This window comes from Podarcis liolepis, assembly GCF_965112155.1.
Source record: "Podarcis liolepis genome assembly, chromosome: 14".
Taxonomy (NCBI): Eukaryota; Metazoa; Chordata; class Lepidosauria; order Squamata; family Lacertidae; genus Podarcis; species Podarcis liolepis.
Window position 1 is genome coordinate 16,646,415 of NC_139569.1, and position 19,492 is coordinate 16,665,906.

The 19,492-nt window shown below is 43.2% G+C and overlaps 1 protein-coding gene across 1 annotated transcript in view; it reads left to right on the forward strand.

The window, feature by feature from the left end:
• Nucleotides 1-19,166, forward strand: part of SHISA9 (shisa family member 9) — a 223,424-nt gene extending 204,258 nt beyond the window's left edge. Inside the window, exon 4 of the mRNA XM_083474456.1 lies at nt 18,201-19,166. Within this exon, the coding sequence (XP_083330582.1) occupies nt 18,201-18,559 (359 nt within the window). The 3' untranslated portion in view covers nt 18,560-19,166. The remainder of the gene's footprint in view (nt 1-18,200) is intronic.
• The last annotated feature ends 326 nt before the right edge of the window (nt 19,167-19,492 follow it).

The following is a 19,492-nucleotide window of genomic DNA, read 5'->3' on the forward strand; positions in this document are numbered from 1 at the left end:
CTAGGGAGAACTTTCTGATGGCGAGAGCTGTCCAATAGTGGAACGGACTCCCTCAGAAGGTGGCAGACTCTCCTTCCTTGAAGGTTCTTAAACAGAGGTTGGGTGGCCCTCTCTCTGGGGTTCTTTAGCTGTGATCCCTGCATTGCAAGGAGTTGGACCAGATGGCCCTTGGGATCCCTTCCAACTTGACAATTATGTGATTCTACAAGGAACTAGATTGGTCTTAGCTGTTATATTGCAAAGGTCAGTTGTGGGCCTCTCCATAGGAACACAGAAAGCTGCCTTGTACCAAGTTAGACCATTGGCCTGCCTAGCTCAGTATTGCCTCCACAAACTTTGAGCAGCTCTCCAGGGTTTCAGACAGGGGATATTCTGATGCTGGGGATGTCACGGCTAAAAATTGGTCACTGTTTCTTTAATGCTTAAAAAGCTGGGTCAGCATGAGACTGCGTCCTGCACCGGGTTGTATACATAGAGTGAGAAATGTTAGTTTGGTGTTGGGTTGGTTGGTTAGTGAAAGCTGGTAGTGTTGATGTGTGTACAGTTGGTCAGTCGCTTTTGTAGAAAGACTTTTAAGAATAAAAGCAGAAAGTACTCTGCAAGGATACTTTTCTTGTGGACTCTTTTATGCCGACAAGGGTCCGAGGACCAGGCTGAGGCGACAAAGGGAGGTCAGAACCTTTGTTGTTGTTTTTTTTACAAACACTGACAGGGGATTGAACCCAGGAGCTTCTGAATGCAAGGTAGATGCTGTACCACTGAGCTACAGCCCACTTGGAGGTACTGCCCTCATCAAAACAGATTCCATGCCAAGTTATGGCACACTTAAAATTACTGCACTTCATCCATCTCACTTTTTTGCTTGTCAAGCGGTCCTAAAGAATTTGGCAAGCACAGCCAGACTTACTGTCCCATCCCCCCAATTTACTATCAATTGTCAGTAATTGTGAAAGGAGTAGAAAGACAAGTTTGCAAATAGAGTAAAGCTTTGCAAACAGTTATTAAACAGTGGCGTTAAAGAGAGGGGCTCTGAACATGTCTTGATTAACCAATAGTTACTGGAAGCTTCAGGATAGACAAAAAAGGTACATCTTCATCCAGTGCCTAGTTAAAGTTTGGCATTTGCTGCTACAAGTATATGAAAACAGACTTTCTCTTGTCTGCACTGAAGCTTCGAACATTCATCTTCATTTGATATCCCCACGTTCTAGACATCAACATAATTTCCAATGTGGGCAACTTAATTAAATATTTCTTCTGGGTGGACTGGAAAACCCCCAGTATGGAATGATTTTTTCCTGTCATGGAAATGAAACAGATCCCCCAAGAAATCCCAGAATCCCGTTGGGACTTGGGCACTCTAAGTCTACATGGCAGTAATGTTCCACGTAGGATCACTTCTGGGAGACGCAGTCTTAGTTCCTGGTGGGGGAAGATGATCCATCAAGGACTGGGTTCATGCAGAGTCCTTGTGAAGAGGAAATGACTGTTAAACCACTCTGAGAAGTATAGCTCTAGGAAAAGAATAGGGGACTACTAATTACTGCTCCTTAACTAACTACAGCTCCCAGAATTCTTTGAGGAAAGCAACTGCTCTTTAAAGTGGTATCAAAGTGCTTTAAATGTATGGCATAAGCATAAGCATAACTTAAGGCTCAACACATATTTCAGAGCAAGCAGGGAATTACTTCTGCACTCCCTACTCAGACTCAGATACAACGTTTACTTTACACTACTGATAATAAAGAATCTTACACATCAGAGGAAAGGAAAATGGAATTAGAAATGGATTTGGAGGATCTTCAAAGTTTTAATGGCTCATCCTGAGCAAAGATTTCTCAGGAATGCATCTTAAAGACATGAATATGGATAACCCAAGAGGCTGAGTGACAGGTTTAAACTTAAAGAAGATTTAAAGGTTAAAGATAATCTGTTTGTCAGACTTGTGGCTAGCTGATCTGACAACCACCTTTACTTACATGACAGAAAGATGTTAGCAGAACAGATACAATGGGAGAGACACTCTCAAGAGGGGTGGGTAACCCATCTCTGGTTGAGTTTGAGTTCTATTGGCTAAAGCCACAAATGTCCTTCATTGTGCACAGGTCTAGGTGTATGAGACATTGGTCAATTTATGCAAAGGTTGCCAACATGGTGCCCATCAGGATTTCTAAGCTCTGGAGGCTGGTCCTTTAGGACAAAAGGGGCTCAACCCTATCAAGTGAAATGCCGTGTGTGTGTGTGTGTGTGTGTGTGTGTGTGTAGTATACTCTTTTCTGTCCCACAAATCCTTCCAAAATCCATTTTAACATAGAGACAGTCCTGGATACAACAATTTCCTATTCTCTGGCCAATCATCCCTCTGCACCACTCAGCCAATCTCAATCCAAAAGTATTTCTTTAGCCAGGAGGTCCCACTCATCTGCCTCTAGGCAGAAAAAAACACCACGTTCTTCTGTTTTGTTTAACAGAGCTACTATTTGTCCTGCTTGTGTAGTTTTCCTTTCCCTTCTGTTATCATTATCTCAATCTGCCTAAGGCATTTAGCGTTAACTGATTTGGGTAGACCCAGGAGCTGTTCTGAGCATGCTCAGAGCTGTTTTCTTCAAAGCCACACCTCCAAACAAATCTGAGTATGGTTTTTTTTGTGGGCAGGAGAAATGAGTGGTTGTTATTTTGAGAAGCTTGGTGCTTTTTTTATTAGTATTTGTTAACGGAGTCATTACCAGAACATGGAATAAAGTGGTCATTTCTGCCCAAAAGGGGCTGTAACTCACCAGCCAGCTAGAGCTGGAAAAATGGACTCCTAGTCACTGGGTGTCATCCACATTGTTGTTGTTGTTGTTGTTGTTGTTGTTGCTATTTTATTTATACCCTGCTCATCTGACTGGGTTGCCCCAGCCACTCTGGGCGGCTGCCAATACATATAAAACATAATCAAACATCAAACATTAAAAACTTCCTTATACAGGGCTGCCTTCATATGTCTTCTAAAAGTTGTGTAGTTCTTTGCTTCCTTGACATTTGCTGGGAGGGCATTTCACAGGGTGGACGCCACTGCCAAGAAGACCCTCTACCTGGTTCCCTGTAACTTCACTTTTTGCAGTGAGAGAACCACCAGAAAAGCCTTGGACTGAATGATGGGGGTGGAAACACTCCTTCAGGTACAGGCCCAAGGCCGTTTAGGGCTTTCAGACTCCAGGGACATTATTGAGTCCAGGAGCACCACCAAGTCATGGGCCTGCTCAGGACAGACCATTTCCCCACCTCCTGGGCTTGAGAAAGTTGCGACACATAACACCTCTATCAGGATTTAGTTTCAGTTTTCATACTGATTTTGAAAATAAAGCAGCAGAATGGTGTGGAAGGAACAGACATATGAATGAACACATGCAAAACTGACCCAAGATGGGAACAGATTGAGTCATCCATCCCTAGGTGTAAATGTTTCTTGCACGGTTTTGGGGTTTTTTTAAGGCAAAGTATTCTATCAGTTCTTCTTTGGTAGTCAAATCAGCAAACTACTTTTCCTTCCTCTTAGGGAGGAAGGAAGAGCTACTGTGAGTCTTAAAAGTAATATTTTCAGTACAGAGAGTACTCTGTGTCAAGAAAAAAAAAGCTCTTAGTTTGACAGCAAGGAAACTTATGCTTTATGTTCAGAATAAAGTGTACAACTTCTCTGTATTGCTCTCTTACATTCTAGGAAAAAACATATTCCATAGCTGATTTTATCGCACAGCTAATATTGGGGAGGGTTTTTGTGTAGAGAACATCGCCTGACTTTTTTTGCTTCAGAGCAGTGTTGACTGAAATGTCGTGTGAAATGAGCTCTGGGACCCAACAGATCCAAGCAGCATAGTACAAGAGCCCTCATTTGCAGAGATTTGGAAATTTATTTCAGCCCTCAAGAACATTCAGTCCAAGAACATCCCAGCATCTTTCCCTTGGAAGGATCCAGTGATATTAAGGGGCAAAATGGTATCCAGAGTTATGCAAGGAGGGAGAAGCAAGAGGAGTTGAGGGGCTGGGTCCAGACTTGCCCTGGGACACAAACTTTCATGGCCCTCTAGCAGCTATGATGGCTCATTTACCAGAAGTAATTTATTTAACATTAACATTATTTAACATTAACATTAATCAGTGGTACCTCTGATTGCGAATGGGATCCATTCCAGAGGCCTGTTCACAACATGAAAAGAGCACAACCTGAAGTGCTGTATCTGTGCAGGTGTGTGGCACGATTTGGCACTTGTGCGCATGTGCGAAGAGCGATTTAGCATTTCTGCACATGCGCAAACAACGAAACCCGGAAGTTACCCTTTCCGGTACTTCCGGGTCGCCGGCGGACGTATCCTGAAAGAATGTAACATAAAGCAAATGTAACATGAGGTATAACTGTACTTGATTCTCACTAAGCTAAGCCTCCTAGGAGGCCTTTGCTATTGCCATCTGACCCAAACCTATGTTTACTGTGAACTGGAACGCCTGCGACCTTGTTCCCATTCCCACAGGAAGACAATACCCACTATTTTTCACCATTTAGGCTTTTCAGCTGTCGCCACTTTTAAGGAGAAGAAAAGCTCGCACACAATGGGCATGATGATTTCAATGGACCTTTTTTGTCGCCTGCAGAATAGAAACCTGAAACCACATATTTAGCACTTAGTGAAATTTCCACACTGATGTGACAAAACTGCACATTAAGGAACTGTCCTTGTGCTGCCGACGAGATCCATTAAGACGACGTCGGCTGTCACTGAGACAACAGGCTTTTCAGTCAGAGAGAGAGAGTTCCACTTCTGCAGAAACAAAAAAAAAGAGCATTTAGTAAGGGAAACAAATCCTGTGGTGTTATATGGAGAACTGAATGCTGGTAGAAATATAAAGTAGTACTTATTAAAGTATGTAAATGTATAAATGCACTATACATTTAAAGCAGCAGCATACCACTTTAAACTGCCAAGGAATCCTGGGAAACATAGTTTGTTATGGGTTCTGAGAGTTATGAGGAGACCCTTATTCCCCTCACAGAGCTACAGTGTCTAGAGTGGTTTAACAGTGAATCTCTCTTTCCCAGAAACGCTGGGAAGTCCAATCACCTTTTCTGGTGGGTGGCGTTGCGGCCAGGCTTCGGGGCCCCTGCAGTGGTTCAGCGGGGAGTGGAGATTGACGCCCACCCTTGTTGCCACGTCATTGGTGTTGTGCTGGACCCCGCTGTCCAATCAGCGCTGGCAGGAGGCATGGCTGCAGGAAATCTGTGGCATGGCTGGGGAACCCTCCTCTTGCACGCTGTGTACAGGTGTGTGTGTGTATGCGTTTCCCAGACCAGGATTCAAGGTGGCTTCCACCAATTAAAACAACACAGATAAAATACAAAAAGCTAAAAACATATAAAAGATAATAGTTTTTTTAAAGTAAATTACTTTATTTAAATAGCAATTAAACTCTAATACAATATAAAAAAATCTATTAACATGCAGATAATAAAAGCAGCACAGTGCTAGTAAAGCCCTTTCCTTAAAAAAAAGAAAAAGAAAAAGTCACTTCCTCGGGGTTCCTAATGACTGAATGATTGACAAGGCTGGGATAGTACAGGCATATCAGTCCATACTAGAGGGGAGAGGGAGACATGGTGATGTGATACCTCTCAAGGAATTCAGATAACTGCAGCAAACAAGGAGATAATCACCAGGATCAACGTAGGATAAAGCTAATTTGGTTACACTAATACACTGAAGCATCAAATGCCTTTGAAAGATTTTAGGATCTCGCTGGATTCATTATCCTTAAGCCTTTCCTTAAGCCACCAATCTAGACACTTCCCATCTTCACCATTTTAATGGTGAGAGGTAAAGTGCATACCTCGTTTCTGAAATGCTGAGAAATCATTGCACGCTGGTCCCAACGATGCTACAGGCATCATATGAGAGGTATCAGTTAGCTTGTGATGTTGTGGGTTTATTGTTGGGTTCCACCAAATATGTTTTACTTCCTTTTCTTTTATTGCTAAAATAGGAGGGAGAGTGATATAAATATTTCATGGAAGAAGAAAAAAAATTCCACTCTCTCATTGAGTGCCACCATCCCCATTAAAGTTGCTTTCGGCTTTCTGGATTAGTTAGCTATGCATTCCAACCAATCAGGAATCATGTAATACCTAGGATACTGTCAAAACACTGTGCAACCAATCAGATTTGGCAATGGGATGACACCACTGTTGATAAGTCAAATGAAAATGAAGATACCACTTCTGGATTAGTTATGTGAGTCATCCCAGTCAATCAAGGATTAAATTGTGAATGGGACAGTATATCACAACTTTGTGTGTCATTCAGGTTTCACAGTTACTGATGGTAAATTATTACTACTATCATCATTTATTTAATTTGTATACCACCCTTCACCCATAGACCTCAGAGTGGTTTACAACGAAAGAGACGGTCTTCATCCAAACTGCACAATCTACGTTCCCAGTGGATGAGAGATCATGTGATGAACAGAACACCATCACTATGGGATGAGATCACTTGAGGGCAAATAAACTCATTTGAGAAAGAATGAATGAGAGTGGAAATTGTAAACTGGGAAACATCTTCACAAGGAGTGTCAGAATGGGGGGGGGGGGTCTTTACATTTTGACACTATAGAAAATGCTCTGAGAAAATGGTGAGTCATTTTGACTCAACCATAGTTTATTGCATCCAAGCTCAGCTACCTAGTGTGGACTGTTTTGATGATTCGTCACATCACTAATGAGAGCAAAGTCTAGGTGCATCTTCACAATGCTTATTTTCATGGCAATGTTTTTGGGGGGAGGTTGGAAAGGAAAAGCCTTTTCACTCTTTCAAAACTATTCACCCCCCCAAAAAACCCCCCACACACCCCATTGTGCTGGGGCAGGGAGCTTTTCACTCTGACCAATCAATCCAGAGCCAGTTTGAAGTCTGCATCGTGATATTGGTTTCATAATTTTTGACCTGGCAACATATCGCAAATCATGATGTGTGTGTGTGTACTATGCAAAAATCTCAATGTGGGAAAAACTGTGAAGCAGCCCATGCTTCTCTCAATTCCTGCAGGCCCTGTTAACTCCGCTAGCTCAGGTTTCCCTTGCCTCCTGCAGGGGGCAGTGAATCACATGAGCAGGATCCATCGGTATCTCACAGTGTTTAGCCAAACCCTACTGACAACCATTTACTCTTACTTCTGCACCAGCAATAGGAGAGCATCCTCAAGCGCAACAGAATAGCCTGGAGTAAGGGTGATGGGCAGGCCACATAGCATACATCGCTTGGCTACCCAAATCCACAGCATCATTCCTCACCTCGCAGCATTCAATGCCAGGAGTTTCTCCCTTACTCTATCAAATGATAGGCCCTCCACCTCCATTCCAGTAAAGTAAAGGTAAAGAGACCCCTGACCATTAGGTCCAGTCGCGGACGACTCTGGGGTTTTGGCGCTCATCTCGCTTTACTGGCTGAGGGAGCCGGCGTACAGCTTCCGGGTCATGTGGCCAGCATGACTAAGCCGTTTCTGACGAACCAGAGCGGCACACGGAAACGCCATTTACCTTCCCGCTGGAGTGGTACCTATTTATCTACTTGCACTTTGACGTGCTTTTGAACTGCTAGGTTGGCAGGAGCTGGGACCGAGCAACGGTAGCTCACCCTGTCGTGGGGATTCAAACCGCCGACCTTCTGATTGGCAAGTCCTAGGCTCTGTGGTTTAACCCACAGCGCCACGCGTGTCCCGGATCCACCTCCATTCTAATGATGCCCAAATGAGGGGGTGGGAGTTTCTGGAACTCACTCCCTTCTTGATAGATGCACCCCTCTTCTTTTCCCTTTATTTAAAAAAGGGGAAGACTTACAGGTCCAAATAAACCTATAGTCTGTCTTTGTTGCTGTTTCCACCAGCTCCAATGTTGCTCCCAAGCACATTGTAGAAGCACGCTGCCCTGGTGCCTGGGGATGTACACATAGTATTACTGTAAATGTGCCAGCATAAGCCTTGACAATTCTCTTACAATCAGCGAATGTTCAGCCATTGTCAGTTGAGTTCTCTCCCCCCCATCCCCACCCTGGTGACAATGACAATTCGGAAAGCATAAAATATGTGCCATGTAGGGATATTGGCAGCTTTGATGGGTTTTGACAGTGTGCTTTTTTGCTGTTTGTGTTTGAGATAGATGCCTTAAAAAAAGAACAAAAAAAAACCCAAAACCTTTTTTTTAAGAAAAGAGGTGGAAAATTGGATTGGCAAGGCTAGCTTTGAACACCATTGTCTTTTGAGGTTGACACGTCACAGCTGCACACGGCATTACCAGTTGAAAATGGGGTTTGGAGGCATGCAGTGACGGTTGCCTTTCAGCTGTACATTCATCCCCAGGTAGACTCAGGCATCCACTGTATTGAGGCAGCTTTGAAATCAATTCATGTGCAGCAAAGAAAAAATGAAATTGGGGAAAGAGGAGCTCAAGCTGTGATGTTTATAATGCCTGGAGTAGTGGGGAGAGAGAGAGAGAGAGAGAGAGAGAGAGAGAGAGAGAGAGAGGAGTCGCTTAAAGTTCTGACCCAGCCATCATGGGATGAGGTTGTTGTTGTTGTTGTTGTTGTTGTTGTTTAGTCATTTAGTCGTGTCCGACTCTTCGTGACCACCTGGACCAGAGCATGCCAGGCACTCCTGTCTTCCACTGCCTCCCGCAGTTTGGTCAAACTCATGCTGGTAGCTTTGAGAACACTGTCCAACCATCTCGTCCTCTGCTGTCACCTTCTCCTTCTGCCCTCCATCTTTCCCAACATCAGGGTCTTTTCCAGGGAGTCTTCTCTTCTCATGAGGTGGCCAAAGTATTGGAGCCTCAGCTTCAGGATATTGGGATGAGGTAGGAACCACCTTATATTGCACCAGAGAATTTGGTTGAGAATTCTCACAGGAGATGGCTGTTCAGGACTGTCAAACCAGTCTTTTTCACGAACTGAACCTGGGACCATAAGCAAGGAAAGCATGTGCTTCCAACTCAGCTAGGGACCCTCCCCAGATCCACCAACTGCAGGGATTCGGTGACATCCATGTGGGCAATGCTATAGGTACAGTTTCTCATAACGCTCTAGAGGTCTGGGGTGGGAGAGGCAAATTTCTCATTTTCCCATCCTTAAACCCATGCCTTACTAAGGGGGCAAGGTGTTCTTTGGGAATCTGGCTGGCAAACAAGCAGGCACTTTAACAGGCTTTTATGTGTTTGATAAGTATGTAGCAGAAAACATGGGAAAGCAGATCTTTTACAGCCTTTGGAGTTGCTGGGAAATCTTCTCCTTAGCAACATTACCAAAGTCCTGATAGCCAAGTTATCTCCTCTCACTCTTCCTCTCTCTTAAGGTCTGTGTTGGGACCTCCACTAAGCAAGGGCTCTACTTGGCTTTATGTATTGTTTCTAATGTCTTAGAATGAAAACAGCACACTTTCCACTGTCCTGACTGCAAAGCCAATGGGTGACGTCAAAGGACTGGCTAATAGTCGAGGGAGATAGGTCATCGGTCCTGTGCTAATCTCTATGACCCAAGAAACCTAACTGCTGTCCAGTGTCACATTTGATTGCCTTAAGGGAAGCTCACCGCCCCTATTACTGTACTCATGCTGTGGTCTTTACAGAAGTGCACAGCTCTTATTCATGACATAATACATTTCTATAGCCAGTTAATTAGACAAGGAGTCTAATTAAGTCTTTTCAGGCCTCTAAATAAACTCTACAAAAGGCACCAAAAAGATGACCTGTTGGAGGTCATGATAGTAATATTCTTCCATGTGTTTCCCATACTGTTCAGTGTTCCACATTTCTGCATTAGTTTATGATTTTTCCCCCTTTTAGAAGTCCTCGTGCAAATTCATCCACGTTTTAGTGTGAATTTCTTCTAATAGGCAATGTTTTGTATGCCATTTCCCCTGATGTATACACATTTTTGCGAAGCAATTTCTCCTGTCTCATTGGAAAACTGTAAAATATATATGGACAAATGTAATGCTGTTTTGTATGTCATTTTCACTAATGTCTGCATGTTTATGTGCACAGTACCCTAGTATATGCATTTCTGCACACTTTCCTTCATAGTGCATGGTAAAAGTCAGAGAAGGCTGGCTGCGTTTCAGTTTGCATATTCTCTGTCAGGTTCATCTTTAAATTCAAACTGAGTTGAATTTCTCTCCCATTCGTAAGTTCAACTCAGATGGTTTCAGAGAGGGGAAATCCTGCAGCAGGCAAGGATGTAGTCCTCCACTTCATTCATCATGTAATGCATTACTTTGGGCAGATACCCAAATTATGCAATCCCCCCTTTCGGAGGAGGTATAAAAACATGTTTTGAAGTCATCCACCTGCATGCATTGAACACTGCAAAAGTCTCGATTCAATCATGCGTATAATCATATCAAGGTTTCCTTCTGGAAAATAGGTATTTTATCAATGTGTACTTGCCCATTGGCATCACAGTGTAAAGATGCAAATAAACCAGAAAGTGCAGGTCCGTATTTCAGAATAAATTCTATACCTTCTCTCCAGTATACCAGGAGAACTGTGAAGGAGTGAGATGGGGGGGAGTGTGGAGGGAATCTAGTCATTCCTAGTAGAAGAGAAGAGTGCTCTGTCTCAGCATGCTTGGCTTGGACATGCTGAGAGACCACACCTTCAGCTAGAGTATTTTCTTTCCTGGAAACTGGCTCTGAAGCCTCATGTTAGAGAGTTGGATGAAGGCTGGAGAGACCCGGGTTCAAATTCCCACTCAGGCACGAAGCTCATTAGGTGATATTGGGCCAATTGGCCAAACCTATCTCACAGGAGTTTTGTGAAGAGAAAATTGTGGGAGAAGAACCAGGAATGTTGTATTACACAACTTGGAAGAAAGGTGGGAGATTGAGTAAGGAAACAAGAGAAGCTAATTGTTTAACCACAGCGCCACCCGCGTCCCTGCAATTTTCATAATTTTCACAGATACTTAGATATGTGTGGGGCCACTGAAGTTGGGGGGGTGGTGTGGGGGGGGGTGAAACACACCTTCCCTCTGTACTATTGTTTCCATCAAACTCAGAGCACTCCCATATGCATACACACAGCTTCTTTAAAGAATAAAATGAAATCCCAGAAGGCCCCACACATATCTAAGTATCTGTGAAAATTATGAAAATTGCAGGGACGCGGGTGGCGCTGTGGTTAAACCACAGAGCCTAGGACTTGCCAATCAGAAGGTTTGGCAGTTCGAATCTCCACGATGGGGTGAGCTCCCATTGCTCAGTCCCTGCTCCTGCCAACCTAGCAGTTTGGAAGTACGTCAAAGTGCAAGTAGATAAATAGGGACCACTCCAGCGGGAAGGCAAACGGCGTTTCCGTGTGCTGCTCCGGTTCGCCAGAAGCGGCTTAGTCATGCTGGCCACATGACCCGGAAGCTGTACGCCGGCTCCCTCGGCCAATAAAGCGAGATGAGCGCCGCAACCCCAGAGTTGGCCACGACTGGACCTAATGGTCAGGGGTCTCCTTTACCTTTACCTTTTATGAAAATTGCGAAGAAGCCAAGATGAAGCAGCAGTCCTTTGAAAAATTGTAGCAGAGTGATCATAGCACAAAACATCAGTGGGAACATCTTAAGCACAATGATACCACTCCCAGTCTAATCTCAGTAGATTGTCCAAAATCCACTCTTCCCATTTAGACCCCCCCCCCAGAAAAGGCCAAAAGTATGGTGCAGGAGATCAGTAATTAGCACTGTGCCTACCTTAGCACCAAGTTCTGACCCAGATAAACCAGCGCAATAGGAAAAACCAGCACAGGGGATCCCACCAAATCCAATCTGGAGAGTTGGGAGAACCCCTAGAACAGCATATGGGGTAGAGGTGGGGTGGATTGTTCTGTCTGGGAAGCAGAAATGCTGACAGAACAATCAGAAAAGTGTGGCATTGAATTCCTCCCTGCGTCTTTATGGAGCATTTTCCATCCCCAGCCCCTGTTTTTCCACCCAAGCTAAGTGATTCTGTTCTCCCAATCCGCCAGTTTCCTGCTACTGGTTCCGTGCCACTCCAGGAAAACCTCTTTTGATTTAATTAGCTGCAACGTTAATGGGGGTGGAAAACAAAGTACTCTAATGACGCTTGCAGTGCTAAATCATTTATGGGAGATATGGTAATAAAACTCTTTCAAAACATGTCACAAAAGACAGAGTACCCTTCCCCCGCTTTTAATCAGAAAAGAAATCCCTACGTTTCTCCTATCAGAAGGCAATTTCCACCCCCTGAGGAGCTGCCTGACCAAGGTCTTGATTTTATCTCTTGCCAAAAAAAAAAGGCTGTTTTTTTGGGTTAATGTGCTGAACACTTTTTGTCATTTTTTGCCCTATGTACTTCTAGAACTGAGCCCAAATAGGCTCTTGAAGGTACTACAGAATCTAAAAACATAAATGTAAGCATAACATTAAAATGATTACTTAAAATGCAAAAATCCTAGTACAGTGGACGCTCGGGTTGCGAACATGATCCATGCGGGAGGCACATTCACAATCCACAGCGCCGCATCTGCGCATGTGCGGGTTGTGATTTGGTCTTCTGCACATGCACAAAGCATGATTTAGCGCTTCTGCACATGCGCAAGCACCAAAACCCGGAAGTAACCCGTCTGGTACTTCCGGGTTCGGCGTGGTGCGCAACCCAAAAATGCACAACCTGAAGCGTCTGTAACCTGAGGTGTGACTGTAATGCAGATCCATAAAATACTAGAAATGCAGTTTCACTGTCCCAGTGGTGAACAGGAAGACTAATGGGGGAGGATTGTAGTTCAGCGGCAGAGCCTATAATCTGCATACAGAAAGTCACAGGTTCAGTGACCATGACCCCTCGGCGCCCCTCGCAGCCGTAGCAGTGGCCTTGCAAGCAGCCCCCCCCCCACACTTCGGTTTCCCGCTCACCACTTCTTTATGGGAGACCAATCAACTGAGTAGCAGGGAAACAGTGAAAAACTTTCTCAGGGGCATTCAAGTGACCCGGATCTTGTTTTCAGAGAAACAGGAAGTGGTGCCATATTGAGTGGGAGGGGAAATGGGTCTGAACTTAGAGGGATGCATGGGTCTGAACTTCCAGTAACATGTTGAAATGGTGTACTGACGGAAAGGCCCTCTGGGAATTTGGGACTCTGCATGAAAAAGTGAGAAACTGTGGTGGCTTACGGGTTTTTGTGACAATCCCAATATTTTCATGGCAGTTGGCAGGTATGAGCTCACCTCTGAAATTTGCACTTCTCCAAATTATGCAGTTGCCGTTTTCCAACCAAGAAATGTGTACTCTAATGGGGAAAGTGTGCTTAAAAATTCAGAAACTCATGGAAATGACATAGTGAGATTTATTTACTTATACCAATATATATTCTTCGCTATCATTTAAAAAAAAAATTCAGAATGGCTACAACTAAGGTATTATATTGGGGGGGGGTGTATGGGGTTACAGCCCTTGAATACAGAAATGCTCCTCAGCCTTCCCTTGAAAAGAGCTCATCTCCTTTTCATTGGCTAAAGTTATATATATTGGGGGTCAGTTCCACCCCCCATGTCTGTGTTGCTTGGCCAAACTTAAAAGCTTTAGCAGACGGAAAATGCCTCACTGATAGGTTCCAGATCTCCAAAAGGAGGCAGCAATGAAGGCTGACAAGAGCCCTATAAGATGCGATCTCAGATCCTGTTTGGAAATTGGAACAGGCCATTATCTACATTCCATGTTTTAATTAAAAAGAGAAGACATCCCTTTAACTACACCTGCATGTTATATAAAGCACTCAGGCGCCAATTAAGAAGGAGACAGATGGAGACAGGTAAGGCGTGTAGAGCGTAATTTTACAACATGGGCTCCTTCAAAAGCAATTTAAATTCACCTGGAGGAGGAAAAGCATCTCTTTAAGGAAGGGAACATATTATGGCACCAAAAAGAAACTCTGAGCACGCAGCTGTTAAACACCTAATGTCCTTGATGCAAGCCTAGCAACTCACATGGCAATAATTGCCCATGAAATTCACCATGGGCAAGGTCCCAACTGGAGAATTTTGGAGCACTTAAGTACTGCTGGAGTCTTACTTATCTGCAGATGGACAGTATTTTAAGAGCTGATTCCTCATGCTACATTTTAAACTCATGTCTGCAAGCCCACAAGTCATTATATGACTTGAATTACAAGCCCTTTCCAGAAATGATACCTTAGCGTAGCAGAAAGTGCCATTGTTACCCATTCATTCTCAGAATCTGAACCATATCCTATCCATCACAAATATATATATATATATATATATATATATATATATATATATATATATATATAATTAGTTGACTATAAGAACAACATATAATCAAATACAAGCAATCAAATACAGTTTTCCCCTACGCCCCCCCCCCAAGAAAAACCCAGCCCCAACTACGTCCAGGTAATTACATTAGTAATATAATCAAATCAAAAATTATTTCTACAGTTGCTGGTTTATAAAATATCATTCCACATGCTCCTGTGTGTCTTAGGTGGTTTAAATGCATGTTCTTTCTTTGATGCATATGTAATAAAGGAGGACCACGTTGTGTAAAAGTTATGTAGTTTCCCATGTTGTTTTCTTTCACGTACCCTTTCTGTTAACTTTTCCATCAAAATTAATTCCCAAACATAAGCATAAAGGTAAAGGACCCCTGACCTTTAGGTCCAGTCGTGGCCGACTCTGGGGTTGCTGCGCTCATTTCGCTTTACTGGCCAAGGGAGCTGGCGTACAGCTTCTGGGTCATGTGGCCAGCATGACTAAGCCGCTTCTGGCGAACCAGAGCAGCACACGGAAACGCCATTTACCTTCCCGCTGCAGCGGTACCTATTTATCTACTTGCACTTTGACGTGCTTTCGAACTGCTACGTGGGCAGGAGCAGGGACCGAGCAATGGGAGCTCAACCCATCACGGGGATTCGAACCGCTGACCTTCTGATTGGCAAGTCCTAGCCTCTGTGGTTTAACCCACAGAGCCACCCGCGTCCCAGACATAACCATACTAAACTTCATATATTGCGAAAACAGAATGCTGGACTAGATGGACCATTGGCCTGATCCAGCAGGGCTCTGCATATGTTCAGCATGGCCAATGTTCAGGGGAGATGGGAGTTGCAGTCCAAGAACAACTGGCAGGTCACAGGTTCCCTATCCATAATATACTGGCTCCAGTGCTGGAGGTTCTGTATAACCAGCATGACAATCAGTCAGAGGTAGAGGAGGAATTCAGATCATTTTTGCACTTTAATACAAATCAACCCAATCTGCACTTCCAGAAACAATATGCAAGCCAATCCTTTGAATTAGCACAACTCCAAATTTGCAATGCAATAAATGATGTGCATAAAAATTCATGTGAGTTAAATTTTCAAATGGAAAATGCAGTATATTGGGGGAAGCTGCTTGTATAAAAAGTCTCTATGTATAGGGAAAACGACACACACAAAATGTGTGTATTAGGGAAAAGGCTGCACTTTAAAATGCTGATACATTTTAAAATTTATTTTAAAAACCAGAAACTGAAGTAGGAACAGAGTGAACTGGACTTCAGGTCAGAAGAATGAAAGAAAGATTGAAAGTGAAATTGACAGATTTGTGCGTCCCTAGCAGTCAACGATTCCATTCTTCTTTCAGTAGAATGGCTCCCTTTCAAAAGTGGGAAATGAAACACAATAGGCAGATCTTTGAAAAGGGCCCATTCATAAGAGCCAAGGACTTTGGCTTTCCGAATAGCAAACTAGGTGAAAGAGCCCAGTCTGTTGTAGCTGCTGTTTTTGAATGGGGAACAATGTGTGATCTGGCATGTGTTTGCAAGAAGAATGTAGAACAATTTGGAAACTGCAAACATATTTTCATTGCAATCATTGTATAATCTGTCTTTGCAGCTAAGTATCCCAAACATGAGAAATATCCCAAACTGGAACCAGAGTGGGTTTATTTGATTAATTGACTGAACATGCATATCTTTCCAAATGAAAATACATTAATTCTCAAGGGGAAAAGAACTTCTGTGCTGTGCTGTGCTGTGCTGTGGTCCCCCAGTTGTTTTGCGATCCAAGTTCCATTAGTCCCAACCAGTCTGCTCCATCTTCACAGGTGATGGGAATTAGAACCCAACTAAATCTGAAGGGTCATATATTTCCCACCCCACCCATATTTTAGATGATCCCCACACATATTGCAGCAGGGGGCCTCTTAGAGTAATGCCGTATTTCTTGAGTCCAACTCAGATTCCAAACGCTGCTGATTCACAGGAGGCAAGATTTTCCCCCAGTCTTGCTGTTGTGCTCATGTCAAGCTTTCCATGAGCATCTGGCCAGTCACTGTAAGAACTGGAGGCTAGACCAGAAAAGCCACTGGTTTGATCCAGCAGCCTTGTCTTATGATCTTAGGCACATAGAACCCATCTCTCTATGACTAAGGGCGGGGGAGCCTTTTCGAAGATGATACCTACAATCCAGAGTTTGTGTAAATACTTGCTTATTTATTTATTTGCTGTTATTAGCTATTTACATGATCTCCAGGTGCCACACAAAACAAAACCCTCACAATGATGCAATTTTTAAACTCCAAAATGAATTTTAAAAAAATCTTTTTAAAAAAAATCTGGGTGAACCTCAAGACATTTGACAACATGCATACATGGAGAAAAGCTTACCTTAATATTGTAGTTATAATCTGCCTCTCCAGTTGATCCTTCCCAAGAAGGGAATTGTAAAATATAAAAACCAATAAAAGCCACATTGTTATACTGTTTTTTATTATTAATTGAGAAGCAAGATTAAAAATAACGTTTTTAGAAGAGTCTAATTTTTCATATTTACTTCTCTTTCCTATTTTGGCAGCTGAACTGAAAAATCTGTACCTAATTGGATTTATGATGCACAAATATCTGTAGGTGATAGCCAAAATACTAATGCATGAAGTGGGTTTGTGAAGAGATCTAGGGACACCAAGCAACTTTTATGAAGCATGGCATATATATTTTTACTTCTTATAGAAACAATATTGAAATTTAATACCTGCCATCAAAGGCTGTATTAAACATCAGAACCTGTAGAAAATTGAAATTAAGGGTGGTCTTCATCTAAGTTCCACTCAGAGTCACTGAATTTAATGAACTTAAGTTAATCATGTCCATTAGCTTCAAAGAGTCTACTCTGAGTAGGGCTAGCACTGGATCCATCCCACTTTTTTATAGTAGATCATGTGGTTATCTGTTGTTTTCCTTCTGTCAGGTATCAGCTATGATATATAATCTTTCACTTTTGTGTCTTCTCCTTGTTCACAAATCTATGTGTACAAATCACCCATGACATATGTGAAATCATAAATAATCATAATAAGGCTATGCAATTGTTCATTATATTGAAAATCATTATGTTTTAAAACCTAATAAAAAATAAAACAAATGCCAGGACAAAATCCAGAAAACTAGCAACCATTAAATAGATTAGTGTCCCAGGAAGACGTGTAGGACTGTATGAATTGTTGGAGCACTGTGAAAGAAAGCAATGTCTGCTGTGCTAAGATTTCACAGACCTCTTTAAGGCAAGGATAGCGAACCTGTGGCCTTCTAGATCTTGTAGAATGACAACTCCCAGAATCCCTGACTATTGGCCATGCCAGTTAGGGCTGATGGGCAATGGAGTCCACCACTATCCGGAAGACCACAGTTTCCCCATCCCTTCTGTAAAGGAAAGATCACGGTATTTTTATTTTGATAAGCGCTATTTATGAAGACAGTGTTATTCCCATCTGGAAGCGTATCTTATTTTTAACCAACGTCGTAGTCTTTTTATACAGTGTCGTCTGTCGATTGCCTGTTTTACCGTATTGGCCCAAACATAAGCCGCACTTCCCTCCCCAAAAAATTCTGACCGTGAAAAGTACGGCTTAAATTTGCGACCTTACAAAAATGGGCTTTTACAATATCGCTGTAGGGTTTTCTTCTACATTTGCCATTTACGGGTGTGAGTGCCTGCGGAATTATAAGGGAGCGGCTTATATTTGGGTATTTTCCCCCCCTTCAATTTTAAAGGTGCGGCTTATTTGTGGGTGCGGCTTATATTCGGGCCAGTATGGTATTTCAAAGGTTGTTGGGTTTTCCTCGCTGACTCTTAGCTGATGTTGCTTTCCCTTTCCTTTTTCTTTAACCAGCTGACAAGGTCAATGACGACTTCTACTCCAAACGGCGCCATCTCTCGGAGTTCGCCGCAAAGGGAAACCTGCCCCTCCACCCGGTGCATATGGAGGATGACCGCCCACACATCCTCGAGGGCGGCACCATGAAACACAACGGGCAGAAGTCGAAAGCCTCCAAGCCACACATGCACCCTTTAGCGTACAAAACCTGGGACCCTAGCGACCAGTCCCTCCGAAGGCATGCCTATGCAACCAAAGGGAGGAACCTCGCAGGTGATCCGGCAGGGAGTGATCCACTCACGACGCGGAGTCAGCATTACTTACCCACACAGCCATACTTCATCACCAACAGCAAGACAGAAGTGACTGTTTGAGATCAACTTTCTTCTTATTCTTTTTTTTAATTAAAAAAAACAACAAGGGGGAAAAACACAAACACAACTGGAAGAGATAAGATCAGAAGCTCGGAACAAGGAGAAGTGGACATTCCTGGTGGAGGGGAGGCGGTGGTTCCTAGTTAAGGTAGCCAGCTATGAGCCGAAGATTGGGTTAGCGCTATATAGCAATATACACTGAAGGTTGTTTGAACTCCATTTGTATTTTACACTGGAAACCAACCCCTTGGGACTGAACCTTTCTTTCTTTCTTTCTTTCTTTCTTTCTTTCTTTCTTTCTTTCTTTCTTTCTACTCCAAATTCAAATCCATGATGAGAAGTAGCACAATCTAGAGACACCATCCATCAGCTTAAGAACTTTTTCTGCAACGTCCCTGCCTTGGGCTAGGTGGGCATCAACGCAAAATGATACATCAGGGTGGGAGGGACATTGTGAAGTTCGGGGCTTTCTTTTGTACAAATTTTAGGATCTGTGGAGAAGAAGGGGAAGCTGAAACAAAGAGCAAACGCCTGGGTAGAAATCCTTACGTTTTAGTGTTTCCTTTTCTTTTCTTTTTGTACCGTCACTAAAGAAGCAAGCAAGCAAGCAAAAAATATCTATATACATACGAAACATAAGAAAAGACTCACGCGAAACCTGTGAAGACTGTTACAGTGACAAGCATATGGAGACTTTCTAGGAAGTGGAAAGCTCACACGAGAGATGATTTTAGCCCCCACTTTTATGTCTTACATTTTTCAGGACTTTTCAGGGGGTGGGGGTAGGGCCAGAAGAAGCAGGATGTTGCTGGGGATTCTTCACCCCAGTCTAAGCTGCTCTATCTATGGGCAATGAATAAAGCCAGTTGCTCTTCAGCCAGTTCCAAATTTTTCTTACCCTGATTCCCTCTCCTCCGTTTCCTGTTACTTTGG